Here is a 15,618-nt window from a genome sequence, read left to right on the forward strand (position 1 = left end):
GCACTCACCCAGGTCCATCACTTCCAGCTATGCACCTATACAAATGACAACAAGATCCTACTTAGGTCAGGTGACAATGGCATGGCTCCAGATGCCTTTCAAAGGTGAATGTGGTCAGTCATGGTCTCCCAACTTGCTCTCTTTTAGCAAAGCACTGAAAACATGGTTGCTCAGAAACTCTCAAGCGGAGGATGTTAATTTTGTGTTCTCCTTCCTGGTGCCAGGAGACCTTTACAATCCTGAAATGTATTATTAATTCCCTCAGCATATCGAAGATAGACCACCTTGGCACTGTAGGTAACCAAAATGCCGTCTAGAATGGCCAGGATATATCAATGACGCACCACTAATATGATATGAATGTCCTAAGTGTATGTGTATTGTAGTTTATTAGAATAACATTTCTATTGTGCTTTATACCCCTGATAAGGTGCTGAAGTGCATTGGTTAAGAATGTCCACAGTATGTCAAGGACAAACTTTTGTTATGGTAGGATAGCTAAAATGTTGCCTACAATTCACAAATTAAGTCAAAGATGGGTCCCCATTACTCCAGGGAAAAATAGAATGTGGTTAAGAATGTCCACAGTATGTCACAGAGTTCACTAGTGTGTCAGGAAAGAACGTCCTCAGTATATCACAGATGGTTCACTAGTGTGTCAGGAAAGAATGTCCACGGTATGTCACAGATGGTTCACTTGTGTGTCAGGAAAGAATGTCCACAGTACGTCACAGATGGTTCACTAGTGTTTCAGGAACGAATTTCCACGGTATGTCGCAAATGGTTCACTAGTGTGTCAGGAAAGAATGTCCACAGTATGTCACAGATGGTTCACTAGTGTGTCAGGAAAGAATGTCCACAGTATGTCACAGATGGTTCACTAGTGTGTCAGGAAAGAATGTCCACGGTATGTCACAGATAGTTCACCAGTGTGTCAGGAAATAATGTCCACGGTATGTCACAGATGGTTCACTAGTGTGTCAGGAACGAATGTCCACGGTATGTCACAGATGGTTCACTAATGTGTCAGGAAATAATGTCCACAGTATGTCACAGATGGTTCACTAGTGTGTCAGGAAAGAATGTCCACAGTATGTCACAGATGGTTCACTAGTGTGTCAGGAAATAATGTCCAGAGTATGTCAGGGAGTTCACTAGTGTGTCAGGCAAGAATGTCCACAGTACGTCACAGATGGTTCACTAGTGTGTCAGGAAAGAATGTCCTCAGTATATCACAGAGTTCACTAGTGTGTCAGGTAAGAATGTCCACACAGTATGTCACAGATGGTTCACTAGTGTGTCAGGAAAGGATGGCCACAGTATGTCACAGATGGTTCACTAGTGTCTCAGGAAATAATGCCCTCAGTATGTCAGTTAGTTCACTAGTGTGTCAGGAAAGAATGCCCTCAGTATGTCAAATAGTTCACTAGTGTGTCTGGAAAGAATGCCCACAGTATGTCACAGATGGTTCATTAGTGTGTCAGAAAATAATGCCCTCAGTAAGTCAGTCGGTTGATTGCAGCAGGCACTGCTTGTCTTGGGGCACACTTTTATATCTTACTCCTCAACAACAGCAGCACCCACTTGGGTTGTACTGATAGGTCTGGACTGCAAATACCACCATGCAATGCGGTACACGCCTATGTAGGCGGAAGATCTTGCTCAGAGGGGCGGGGTCTGTTTTGAATAAAGAGCGGGTGTTCCAAACCATTGTTGCTGTTGCTGTGTTTATCAGACTCGTGAACAAGGATGTATTTCTGAAACGCGTTGAGCCAAGGAAGGTTGAATTTGCCAGTATGGGGAGCAGGAGCATGCTGAAACCTCGGTGCATGAGGGTACGGTGTCGTGAGGGCTTCCTCACCGAGGGCAACTTGGTATTGTGCATATACATATATATATCAAACTTTTCTAAACAATTATTTTCTACTACATTAATAAAACATAAATATCTTTCATATATATTCATGTGGAAGTCCATCATTTTTGTTGTTCTTCAAATAATGTTTTTTTGTATGGTTTAGTTTTACGGCAAAGGCAGTTGATTTAACATTTTTATTGTGAAAAGCATTTGTTAAGCAAGTAAGCGTTTAACAGGTGGTTATCACATTTTGTTACTGAAAATAGACAGGTAGCTTGTTGCATGTTATGCCACAGATTGGCATACTAGGCAAGAGGCTGGCATTGGCCACCCAATTTGTCAAACGCTGAAGGTTTTCATCATTGTGATCCTCTTGTTAGACCTTATTGAGAGGGGTTGTATATTTTTTGCAAACTGTATTTTTGTCATATTAGTAATTTTTTTTAATGGTTGACAGTTTATGTGCACTTGAATTGGCCTTTGTTGGTTAAGAAGTAAAGGGTATAGGTCTTGTGGATTCATTAGGAAACGTCATGGCAGATTCCATAGAGTTGATCTGTTTATTATGAAACGTTATGATAAGCCAGTAGGCTGACCTAATTATTGTGAAAAGCTTGTGTTAAAGGCAATAGGTTTTTAAGGATGGATTGTTATTACACTGTGCTAAAGCCTGTAGAAAGATATTTTGTTACAAGGAATCTCCCAGGTTAGCGTAGTAGACTTGGGTGTTGCTGACCGAGCTGAACAAACCATGTGGATAGAAGATTTGAAATATTGTAATCCTTAATATTTAGCTGGGATTTTATATTGTTTTGACAACTGTAATTTTGTACCTTGTTATAATGTTATAGGGTATACCTGATGGTTGCTTTGTGGTAAAACCTATGCCTAACACAGTAGGTCTGTGTTGGTAATGGTGGCTAGCCAATGATGAAGACCATAGGCCTGATTGTTTATTATGAAACTATATGGATGGTCAGTGGAGCCAAAAGACACAATCACATCTCCCCCTCCCTGAAAAATCTAAAGTGACTCTCAATCGAAGCTCATAGCTGCTTTATAACTGCTTGTCTCACTCACAAAGTCTTTCTCATCTGGAAACCAGCCTACCTCGCATCCAAATTCACAAAGGCAGTCCAAAAGAGAAACCCAAGAAGCACCAACACTATGCTTCTCATACCACCCAAAAAAAACAAAAAGCCATAATATGCTCTTTCTCTGGAAATGCCCCTAAAATGTGAAAGTCCCTACCAGTATATATCAGGACAAACCCCTCCTTCATGAGCTTCAAAAGACAAATAAGAGATAATCTCATCAATCACCACCTTAACCCTTCGGGCTTTAACGCCTAGCATACAGCTAGATTCTCTTCCCCGAGTTGTATATGCAGGTTTGTTTTGGTCAAGGAAAATGCTTTGGTTTCACTTTCAACAAGGTTTTATATTGTAATCAATGTTGACTGATACTGCCTTTGACAGTGTTGTAAAACGCTCTGAAATCCTCTGGTCTTGCCAGCGACATATACAACTCTTTAAATAAATAAAATTAGGCCCGACGTATTGATTGTTAACCCCTTCCATGCTTGTGACGGAACCACTCCGTCACGAGCCACGGGTGGCGTGTGCTCATGACGGAGTGGTTCCGTCATGACGCGACCGCTCCCCCCACGCAGCACTGATTCCCCGCCTGAGCAGGCGAATTTGTGAGTGGGCGGAGTCGTAACAGAACCACTCCGTCATAAGCACAGCCCGCCTGTGGCTCGTGACGGAGGGGTTCCGTCACAAGCATGGCGGCGCTGCGCGACCCCCCTCCCTCCCAGCGCCGCAGCGGAATTACTGCCGCGGCCAAGGGGTTAAAAGCATATGTTAAAGTCAATAAGCATTTAAAGATGGATCGTTATTACTCTGCTTAAATGCTACTGTGACATGGAATCTTACAAGATACCTTAGTTTGTATACTTTTGTAATGCCATGACTATATGTCTCATGGTTTCCTTATGGGAAAGGTTAAGCTCAGTACAGGAGGTTATAGTGGCAAACCAATGAGAACAGCTAGAGGCCTGATTGGTTCACTAGGAAAAGATATTTCAGAGGCCATAGGCCTGATCAGTAGACTATGATATGTTACGATAAAGTAAGTAGGCCTGACACACTGATTGTAAAAGGCATATGTTAAAGTCAATAGACATATTAGGGTGGATTGTTATTTCTCTGTATTAAAGCCTGCAGGTAGGTATTGTATCACAGATTACCTTTGTAGGGAGAGATTTTGGTGTTGGCTATCACCGCTAATAAAATATTGGGGTAGAAGATTTGCACTGTAATAATTCTTAGTAGAAAACCTGACAAGCTTAGCTGTTTGTCAGGATCTTGTAATACAAATCATTAAATAATACATACATACATTTATATACATAATATATATCCATATAGATACATAATTACCTTTGTGTGAGCTCTCGTGTGCCATTTGTCTGTCTGAATGACATTTACATCCTGCTTCCAACCATTGTGGTGTACTGCATGGGGGTAATGGTTCAGTCCGCATGAGTAATTGGCTCTCTTGCACTATGAATGATGCATTTTCTGATCATGTGCACATTTTCTCTCTACTCTCTTGTTATACTCCATAATATATTGTATAAAGCCCAGACATGCTTCTTTAATCCTCATGTACCCTCATGCAACTCTCTTGTGCTATGAAAAGCTTTCCCCTGTTTCTTGGGATAGGTTTGTTATATATGAATACCCTCAATAAAATAAACAGACTAAGTGAAAGTACAGAAAAGTTAATGTTGCTTCTTTAAAAAGTTTTAAATGTCTTTTAACTTGATTTAAATTGGGCAAGTGGACTAAAAAGCTATAAATATATTCCTTAAGTTTTTTTAAGTTGTCATTGTTTGTAAATAACGTTCTTATAACATTTTGAAAAACAAGACCATTCTTTTTAAAAGTGATACCAGTTATTCAGGGGTTTGAAAAAGGGTGGGCCTGTTTGCTGGAAAGTTCTGCCTAACATGCTTAACTTTTAATAAGGCATTGTTGACTGAAACATTCTCAGATGTATTTATAACATTTCAACAAGCATGCCAAACTTTGTTATAAAATATGTGACAGACGGTACCATTTTAAAATAATTGCATAGCAGCAGCTACCGCTGATATTAGAGCGAGAGCGCTGGGACATTCAGGGAACTGTTTTTTTTTAATCTGATGGTGACTTGTGGTGATTTTAAAATTGCATACAGTGATTGCGACTGTCTGAGGGAATTGAAGGGTGCCGGGGGAAACTTACCTGTTTTTTGTGATCTGCTTGGAGTACCCGCCCTGTTCCGCCGCGTCCATTGTGGGCGTTTGCTGCGGAGGGTGAGGAGCCCATCACTTCCGGGCTGACAGGAAAGAGGGTAGCGGTCTAGTTCTAGCAGTCCTGCCCCCTACTTAATGCAGAGTGCAAAGCGGCCGTGCCGAAGGCGCTTCAAAGGCAAGCCCGTCTGCGCCCGTCCGCGGCCGCACAGGGACAGGGGCACAGAGCCCTGCCCTAAAGGCCCCAGATGGCCCCCGAAGACTAAAATACTCCAAAGAACAACTGGTACTCATGTGCCCACTGTTGGATGAGGCATGCAAGCACGGTATGTCGGTGGAACAGATGCCCCAGACGTGTAAGGTCTGCCTGTTTAACCCTAGGGAGAAGCAGGGGTGTGAGAGTAAGGTGGGCACCTGGACCATGCTACAGATTAATTGCCGCTCCCTAAGGAGACACAGACTTGAAATATTTGACCTTCTAACGGACTTACAGCCAGATGTGCTCTTCTTAACAGAGACCTGGCTGGATGCGGAGTCCACACCTGAAATCTTGGAAGCACTCCCCTATAACTATGGCATGTTAAGATTTGCCCTGGGCATGCAACGGGGAGGGGAGATTGCTGTGGTGCATAAACTCGAGCTGAGATTTACCTTGGAGGCAGTGAGCATTAAAAATAGTGAGGCAGGCATTTTTACAATTAAATGTGGGCCGAATATGATCTTACATGGCTACTTGATCTACCTTCCACCGGGGGGGGGGTCAGCGCAATTTGTTGACAGCCTGATGGAGGTGATCGTGCAGCCGGCCTTACGCTATAAGAGGCTACTAATTTTAGGTGACCTCAATTTGCACCTGGAGGAGGATGATAACAGGGAAGCTCAAGGGGTGATTACCTTGCTGGAGGTACTCAAGCTGAAATTACAGTCCCAGTTGTCCACCCATCAGGCGGGTCACCTTCTTGATCCAATTTTTGCGAATTGGGAGGAAATAGAGATTAAGACTCCGAACCCGGTGCATGGTCTGATTATTACCTGGTTCAATTCTCTATACCGGGCCGGTCTAAAAACCCCATGATAGGTAGACCGAGAGCGCAGAAACGGAGATATGGGGGAAATTCAATCAGGCTGACCTAGAGCGTGCACTAAGTTTAGGATGCCCCCCCGTTGAGAGATAATCTTGATGAGGTATGGAGAGAATATGAGGAATGGCTAAATGGAGCTCTTGATAGGGCCGCGCCGTGGACCAATAAGGCCCCAGCAAGGTGCACTAAGACGGCACTATGGTTTAATGCCGAGTTAAGAGCTGTAAAATCTGCATGTAAGGGCCTAGAACGCGTGTGGCGCAAGAAATATGATGAGTCGGCCAAACGGGAGTATAAGAGTAGTATAAAACAATACCATCGTCTGATAAGGAAAACTAAAAGAGCATTATTAAAAGAGAGAATTAAGCTGGCGGAAAATTCTTCCAAGGAGCTCTTCGCTATCTACAGGGATATTACGTCACTTAATAGGACTCTGGCATCAGACACTTATTCTCGGGAGATCTGCGAGGTTTTTGCAGACTTCTTTGTTCAAAAGGTCGAAACCATATATAGGTCCTTCCCTATGGGATCAGATAAGGTATCCCTGGGACAAATTAGAGAGGCTAGGCCTAGGGCGGACAATCGTCTTGCTCAGTGTGTTGTCCCCGATAACGGCGAACTGTTGAAGATAGTCCGTAGTATCCAGTCAGGCTCCCCAACTGATGCAGCTCAACCCAAGATCCTTAAGAACTCACTGGAAATTCTTATTAACCATATAAGAAGTTTGGCTGAGCTGTCCTTTCAAGTAAGCTACGTTCCCCAGGACTGGAAAACAGCTCAGGTTATCCCTATTAAAAAGAAGGCCAATCTTGGCCTGGCCCATCTGGACAATTTTCGCCCCATCTCATTATTACCCTTCTGTGCCAAATTGATAGAGAAAATGGCCAATACCCAGTTGGTTAAATACATAGAAGAGTGTCAGCTTCTTCACCCTACTCAGTCGGGGTTTCGGGCTAACCACTCTACGGAGTCAGCGCTGCTTTTCTCCACGGAACTGCTGCGCGAGAGAGTGGATGAGGGGCGGACGGCCGCTCTGCTGTTACTTGATTTGAGAGCGGCGTTCGATACCGTCTCTCATCCCCTTCTACTTTCCGCCTTATGGAGGCAGGTGTGGTAGGACCGGCTCATGAGTGGATATGCTTGTTCCTCGCTGACCATAGGTTTCAGGTCCACTGCCCCCCCTTTAAATCGGAGGCACGAGCATTAAGGCAGGGGGTTCCGCAGGGCTAAGTTCTGAGCCCTACTTTATTTAATCTGTATATGGAACCCCTGGCAAAGCTGGTGGGAGCCTATGGGGTGGATATAGTGTCCTACGCGGATGATACGCAACTAATAGTGACACTATCCCTGGGAACTAATCTGGACGTCAATCTGTCCTTTCAACACCACACTAGAGGGGTAGCAGGTAAATGCTATGGCATTTTAAAAAATCTGCGCAAAACCTTAGACCTAATCCCCGCTGCTGGTAGGAAAACGCTGATTCATACGTTGGTTACTCCCCGCCTAGACTATGGGAATGCACTGTATGTTGGTCTGAATAAAAAAGGCCTGCATCGGTTGCAAAGTGTGCAGAACGCAGCGGCTAGACTGGCTCTGAACCTCCCCCGGAAGTTGTCTGGAAGTCGTGCCCTAGCTACTATGCACTGGCTCCCTGTCCGTGAGCGTATTATGTTCAAAACTATGTGTTTGGCCCAGCGTATCGCTCAGGGGAAGGGTCCCATCTTTCTCCAAAAATTATTGACGGTGTATCAGCCCAGGCGGTCTTTGAGATCGCTAGGGACTATGCTTTTTCAAGTGCCGCGAATCAACAGTGCACGGATGGGGGGGGTCGATCCTTTAGATACCTGGCCAGCAAGCAATGGAATACTCTACCGATTGAGCTTCGTATGGAACCATCGGTGATGAGGTTCCGCCAGAAACTGAAGACTCACCTGTTTCCCAAAAAGTAGGGCTCGTTTCTGCCGGGTGCCCCGGAGCTTTCTAGCTGGTGCAGCCTGTTTTGTTTCTTTGTCTTCTCAGCGCGGGGACTCACTGTTCCTAGTGAAACCAGGCGCTTTATAAAATTTATTATTATTATATAAGAGTTTTATGATCAAATGTGAACGGCTGACATTGTAGTGAATTAAAGGAAATACAATGTTTAAAAAAAGAGTTTTATGATCAAATCTCTTTTTATTGGTAGACATAATGGATAAACACTTACACAGCAAGCCGCCTATAACCCCAACCGAGCCGGCCGCGAGGTTTAATTGTATGAGGGCGTACAAATTCCATGCCCAAGAGGCACAGTTATCACAGTACCACAGTAGTAACACACAGCATGCCACCTACAATCTAAAAAGAGCCGGCTGCGTACAGAGAGCAGGTGTTTAGGAGACAGTAGAGTCTTGTTAGTGTGCACACCGAACGTCGTATTCGGTATTGACTCTGAGAGCTCTCAGCATGAAATTGCTGTGTGCGACTAATCGGTGTGCAGGCCTAAGAGTAACAGGTAAAACTACAAAATACAAAGTAACACAGACAAAACAAAACCCCACTTACACACCCTCCCCCACCCCCACCCCTTCAGATCAGAGCCATGCAGCGGACCTAGAGTACCCTAGCTCAACTTGTGATTTAAGAGGCAGTTTATTCACGATGCCTTTGACTCATCTTGTGGGCTGGGTAGCAACCTCAGGATACGCAGGTAAGCTGGGCATGTCAGTTCCCTGAACTCTTTAGACAGGATAGAAATGAATTGACACCAGATTTTCGTATATGAAGAAGGATCGTGCCTGTCGCCATTGACGGCTTTTCTGTACCCAGCAGGGACCACAGCTGATGAAGCCATGGTCCGGAACTGTATCTGTGCCTGAGTTGGTCAGAAGTAACCTGTGTGTGGCGTTTAAGGCCAGTGCAATCTGACACCCTCTGGTGGAGCGAAGTGGATATGTGAGTGCATTGGAAAGTCCCAGAAGGGTGTATGAGGAACCTTGAGGTCTCCATTTTAAAGGCGCTATCAGTGTCATGCAGAACCATTTCCCAAAACCTAGAAAGCTATGGACAGTGCCATAAAAGATGCAGCAGGGTTCCTGGACTGCCACTGCCTCGCCAGCACTGGCTGTCACACTGTGCATTCCATTTTTGTATGCATGCCGGGGTTTAGTACCAGTACGAGCGAATTTGATATGCTGTATCAGTGTGCCCTAAATTGTGTGCCATGTGATGTGGCTTATATTATATCTCTTCCCAATATTTGTCTGTAAATGTGCGACCCAATTCTGCCTTCCAGCGAATCTGGCCTGAGGTTTTATAGGAACAAGGTACTTTCATCAAGTGGCGATAGATCTCAGAGATGAGCTTTTTATCGTCTTTTTCGAGGAAAACCACTTCTCCATGGAAGTCATGGGTCTGCCAACCTTAGGGCGTGTCTCAGTTTCAAGCAACCAGTGTGTTAGCTGGGTGCAAGTAAAATGATCCTGCTCAAGCAAGGAATATTGAATCTTGAGTTGGTCAAATGGGATAAGACCCTCAAGGTCAAAGAGGCAGCCTATCCGCTTGTACCTTCTCTCCGCTCAGCACTTAGCGATACCTGGCATTATACCTGGAGGGAACTGTAGGTTAGCGAACAAAGGTGCCGAGGGAGAAGGGAAGGACAAGGGCCCTGCTGCTTCCCCCACCCTGTCCATACTTTAAGTGTTGGATTGGTTACGGGGGACGAATAGAGTCCCCAAGACCTGTGAGCGCGAAGAAGCGAAGCCTTGTGCCAAAAGTGAGCTCCCGCCACTGTTTGGTCAATGAAGACCTAGTGCTTCTCCGTCTTAGGCGACTCCATTCTACCAGGTAGCGAAACTGCGCCGCCTGATAGTATCGCAGGACATTAGGCATCGCAAGGCCCCCCTCTTGTTTTGATCGTTGCAGCAGCTGCCTTTGCAGTCTGGGCTTGGTTGACCCCCATATAAAGCGTTCAGTCTCTCTTTGGAGGCTGCTGATCACTCCAGGTGGTGGCATGAGGCGGAGTGTCTGAAAGATGAAAAGGGCGCGGGCAGAATATTAATTTTAACTGCAGCTATTCTGACCAGCCACAAGAGAGGCAGTTGGCGCCATTGCGCTAAGTCTCTGCAAATTTGGGCAGTGATTCTAGAGTAGTTAGCCTGAGTTGTTTTAGTGAGACTTTGTGATTAGACAAGTCCCAGATAGGGGAGATCTTCTTCGATCCACTGAAAGTGAATCTGGGATCGCAGGGACTGTTCAGTGTCCAAATTTGCGGTAACGTTTAAGATTTGCGATTTCTGCGAGTTTAAATGAAAGCCCGACGTCACAACGAATGCCTTAAACTCTGAGACAATGTCTGGTAGCGAGGATAGGGGCAGAGTGATGGAGAAGATAATATCATTGGCATAGAGGCTAATCAGGTGATGGTCGGTCCCGAATTGGATACTCAATGCCTTAGGGTTATCTCTCAGTTTCTGGGCAAAAGGCTCCATGTACAGGGCGAATTGAAGCGGAGAGAGCGGGCAGCCCTGCCTCCTACCCCGCTCAACAACTAGCCCGCAGAAGCTCCTCCTGTTATCCCAGTTCTCGAACCGCATGCCAATCCCGAAGCGTTTGAGAGTCGCAAACAGATAAGGCCAGTGCACTCGATCAAACGCTTTTTCAGCATCTATAGCCAGCAATAGAGCCTCCTCCTGCAAGCGGTGCACTTTGTCGATAAGATGGTATATGCGCTTGGTATTTTGCCCACACTGATGAGAGGGGTTGAACCCAGCCTGATCTGGATCAATTAGCCCCGGCATCAAAGGGTTAAGTTAATTTGCCATGACTCCAGCAAACAGTTCTGCATCCACATTTAGAAGTGAGATAGGGCGATATGAGCTACATTGCTTGTATCTGCAAAGGGCATGTGAGATAACCTTTAGCTTACTGCCAGACTATTATTTCTAAAAAAAAGTTGTATATAATGTACTTGCATAGAAGGTGCTTTTGGTCAGCGGGATTCATCCTTTGGCTAGATAAATAGTCATTCACATTTTGCATCTGCTCACCATAGCATATGACAATGGGTCAGCTAACTTTACCCGTTGGCCTCCTTTACTTTGAATGACTTCACAAAGCTGGGGCTCATCGTGCACTCTCCTTTCAAAATAATTCCTTTCACTTCAGCTTCACCAACAAGATGGGTTAGCATACTTTTTTATTTTATTTAGTTTTTATATTAAATTTAAAAACTGTTTATTTTTTGCTGTGCTTTGGATTCCCAGTTACATGGTAATTTACCATCAGTAATCGTTTTTAATTTGTTGTTGTAGTGTGTTAAGTATCGGACTGTGATTTGAGTGCTTGGTTAGTTGGTTAAAGAATCGTGTCTCCTGCACAACTAACGATAATAATTAGAAGTGAGATAGGGCGATATGAGCTACATTGCTTGGGGGGCTTTCCATGGTTTAGGAATGACTGAGATTGAGGCCTGTAGCATCCATTAAAGTGCCTGTATCGGCAACGTGCATGTGAGATAACCTTTAGCTTACTGCCAGACTATTGTTTATAAAAAATAAATTGTATATAATGTACTTGCATAGAAGGTGCTTTTGGTCCGCGGGCTTTATCCTTTGGCTGATAAATAGTCATTCACATTTTGCATCTGCTCACCTTAGCATATGACAATGGGTCAGCTAACTTTACCCGTTGGCTTCCTTTACTATGAATGACTTCACAAAGCTTGGGCTCATCGTGCACCCTCCTTTCAAAATAATTCCTTTCACTTCAGCTTCACCAACAAGATGGGTCAGCATACTTTTTTATTTTATTTAATTTTTATATTCAATTTAAAAACTGTCTTTATTTTATGCTGTGCTTTGGATTCTCAGTTAGATGGTAATTTACCATCTGTAATCTTTTTTTAATTTGTTGTTGTAGTGTGTTAAGTATCTGACTGTGACTTGAGTGCTTGGCTAGTTGGTTAAAGATTTGTGTCTCCTGCACAACTAATGATAATAATAAAATGCATGGCACAGCTAGACAGCTTTTTTATTTTAGAAAAAGATCACTAGTAAAACGTCGACCTTAGCAAATGTTCTAACATGTACATATTTATTGCAAGTTTAGGTTGTCCGGTTTAGGTGGCTGCATGTTTTCTTTTTCTTTTCGCAATAAAAATATTATCATTGCAACATTTTGTCAAGGTCAGAAATAGTTGCCTTGCTAGTGTTTGTTCTATTTTGGTTTCAAACGTTTTTATTGAGAAATTTTATAATACAGTACAGTGGTAATGCAAGGGGCGATACAGGTAATATCGTCAAACCTCCGTAGAGGCACAGAACGCGGACTCCCGCACGAACGCCACCGGCATGGGGGTTATAACCAACATATGGGCATGTCCCCCTCCTTACCCTCTCTCTCTCCCCCTTCTTTCTTTTCACCCTTTCTTCTTTCGCTTTTGGGGGCCTTACAGGAACTCTGCATCACCAGGACCAGCCTACCCTGCGGCATGCATAATGTAACCTCAAAGGCACCAACGATATTACCTGTTTGTTCTATTTTGGATCATACATATAGTCTGTGGAGAATGTTCTTATTTTTTGCATGAATTTCTGCTGGACCGAATTTGGAAATGTTGCCCACTCTTAATTCTTGCAGTCTTAGGAACCCTGTTGCCTTCTGGGAGCATGGTATTACGTGCTTATCTTCCGGTCAATCTACCGTTTTGGATATAACATTATGCGATTTGTTTACTTGAATCTGCTTGTTTTTTGGACCTCGTCCAGAAAGCATGGAATTACTTTTCTGTTTTTATAGGCACTCAAGGGCTATATTGGTGCGTGTTTATGACAGGGTTTCAATGTTCTGTTTTGGCGAAAAGTCCTCTGATATTCTACTTATTTAATAAATCCATAAATCACTGGTGATTTCATGAATACTGATTTTACTGAGAAATTAATTCACTTATCTGCTGTCTTTAGGATGCATTAGTTGAACACCTGGAAGCAGTTGCAATCAGCTGTTCAAGAACTCTAGGTTTGCTGAGTCTTTGATGGCACAGGCATTGGTGTTCCAAGAATAATGGCCCCGTTTTTCACAATCAGCTGTCTTAACTGCTGCTATTAAGATGAAAACCCCAGACGTGAATTGAAACTCTTGACATTGAACAGTCTTCCGTGGTTTACCGTGTGCTTTCTTTTGTTTCAGATTGTGCCTCCTCGTGCAAGACGGATATGGAATCTTCAGTGAACTGCAGCTGCACGCTCCTGTCCCCGCGCCGGAAGAACCGGAAGTGCGTGAGAAGGACTGGGAAGGCAAGTCCTGCTGCCTGACTGGAATGAAGATCATTCAGAGAACCACACGAGGAAGGTTAGAGCGGATTAGACGGTCGAGCGGTTTTGGTAGTTAACTGTCTTGTGAAAAGCCTCCGCTCAAACCATATCTTATTTTTCCCTAACTATCGTCACCAGTGTCCGAAATGTGTTAACAGTACTGAAACACTGGTTTTAGGGCGCTAACACACAAGTTCTTAGAATGCTTTTGAAATGGTAGCTAAATGTTTTTTTTTTCAAAGGTTAATAGTAAACAGTAACAGACTACGTTCGTATAAAGGCGCAATAATTCCAAATATGTGGCCCTGGTGACATGAAAAACAGTGAAACCAAGACAGGTGTTAAACATGGTAGAAAAAAATGTGAAAATTGAAGGTCCAGTGGTAACATTGATGGCAGCCGTTTTGGGAGCATTTTAAACCTATCTAAAATTTTAGGAAATAACTAGCAAAAGAATTCCTAGAAACATTTGTTTTCTATGGATTACCAAAAAGAATGTCAGGGCATTTTTGGAAATCAATGGAAGACGTACATTATTACTGGCAAACCAGCTGGTAGTTTTTAGAAACGTTTACAATGGAGAGAAAACATCTTGATAGCCCTATTACCATACATTTTTAGAATGAGGGGCCAAATGTGGCGTGGTTTGTACATTTCTTTATGTACATAGAAATGTTATTATTTATTCATGATATTATAACGCGGAGAACGAATTCGCAAAGGGCTACAAAGTACTTTACATCACTGACGTGATAGGAGCTTAGCATATAAAAATGCAGTGTAGAATAAGAACATTCAAATATGTGTCTATTGTAGTTGGCACTGATGGTGCGATTTGTATAGGGGTGCAGGCCTTTCTTGAAGGAGTTAAGACAGTGATATCCAGGTAAATTGTTTCATCCTCTTGGGCAGAAGGAAAAATGCTTCAAATACCTTGTGGAGATTTAAGTATCATAGGGCTTTGTTCTAGATAGTACTTGAGTCTCTGGAAACACATTTGTTTGTCTCATTTAGAAGGGGTACGGTAAGGTATTTCTAAAATGTTATGTTATGTTTTTTACTTTCACGTTTTTCTTTAACCCCTTGCATGCGGCCGCGATTCTGCGCCTGTGCGGCAAAATCGCAAGGGGGCGGGTTTATGGCGACCCCCAGCCGTCATCCGCACCCGAGCGCCGTAGTGCACGATGGACGGGGGCCGTCATCAGCATGCAAGGGGTTAATGAAAATCTGTAATTTGCCAAGATATGTTAATTATCGTGAATTGTAGCCCAGCCAAGGAGACACACGGGCTGCAATGTGAAGATGGTTTGGGAGAGCCAAAGCAATGCCTGGCGCTGGTTGGGACGGTGAAGGACCTAACCTGACTGATTTGTTCTATTATTGGGGTTGCCTACACTGAACGACGCACCTTTGTTATGTTGGATGACCCCCCCCCCCCCCCCCCCCCCTCCCCCAAATGACACCTTAAACAAGGTGTGAGTGAGGGGGGCAAGTAGATGCAAATAAGTGATCATGAAAAAAAGTAAAGGAGCAGGAAAATGTAAAGGAGCATTGTGGATAGAGGGTCTTCAAATTCCATTGTTTCACGAGACCGGGTGTGTTGTACAAAAGCCAGAGTTTGCTATTGGGTACAGGTAAATTGACAGCAGGAGAGATAATTATGTGATGTTAATTCTTTACTCACAACGGAAAAATTGTGAAATATATGCATGAAGCATATTGCAGCTTTACAATGGAAATCTTAACTGCTATTGTTATGCAAATTTAGGGGGCACCTTTCATTAAAAGGCTTGTGGAACTTACATTTATGGACAAGATTTGCTTACAGCTCACTGTAAAAAAGCACTTAGCCTAGCGTCCTGTATTTTAAAAGCGGCGAATCTGGCAGGAAGGCCAGATGGGTGGAAGATAGTTGTGGAGATGGTAAATATCACACCAACCTGCTACCCAAAGGGTAGGTGCCTAGGCTTGAGCTAGTGAATTTTTAGGGCGGGCTGAGTCAAAACTGGCTTGCATTCTTCATCAAAGGCTAATGATAAGCATATCTGGGTAGCACAGTGGTCATCCTGCCTGAAACAGAAAGTACCA

General features: G+C 43.8%; 1 protein-coding gene across 1 annotated transcript in view; it reads left to right on the forward strand.

Moving 5' to 3' along the window:
* The window catches only part of SPIDR (scaffold protein involved in DNA repair), a 2,344,543-nt gene that overhangs the window by 1,655,704 nt on the left and 673,221 nt on the right, over window positions 1-15,618 (forward strand). Inside the window, exon 11 of the mRNA XM_086965726.1 lies at window positions 13,406-13,567. Within this exon, the coding sequence (XP_086821852.1) occupies window positions 13,406-13,567 (162 nt within the window). The remainder of the gene's footprint in view (window positions 1-13,405; window positions 13,568-15,618) is intronic.

This window comes from Lissotriton vulgaris, chromosome 4_1 (genome assembly GCF_964263255.1).
Source record: "Lissotriton vulgaris chromosome 4_1, aLisVul1.2, whole genome shotgun sequence".
NCBI classification, from domain to species: Eukaryota; Metazoa; Chordata; class Amphibia; order Caudata; family Salamandridae; genus Lissotriton; species Lissotriton vulgaris.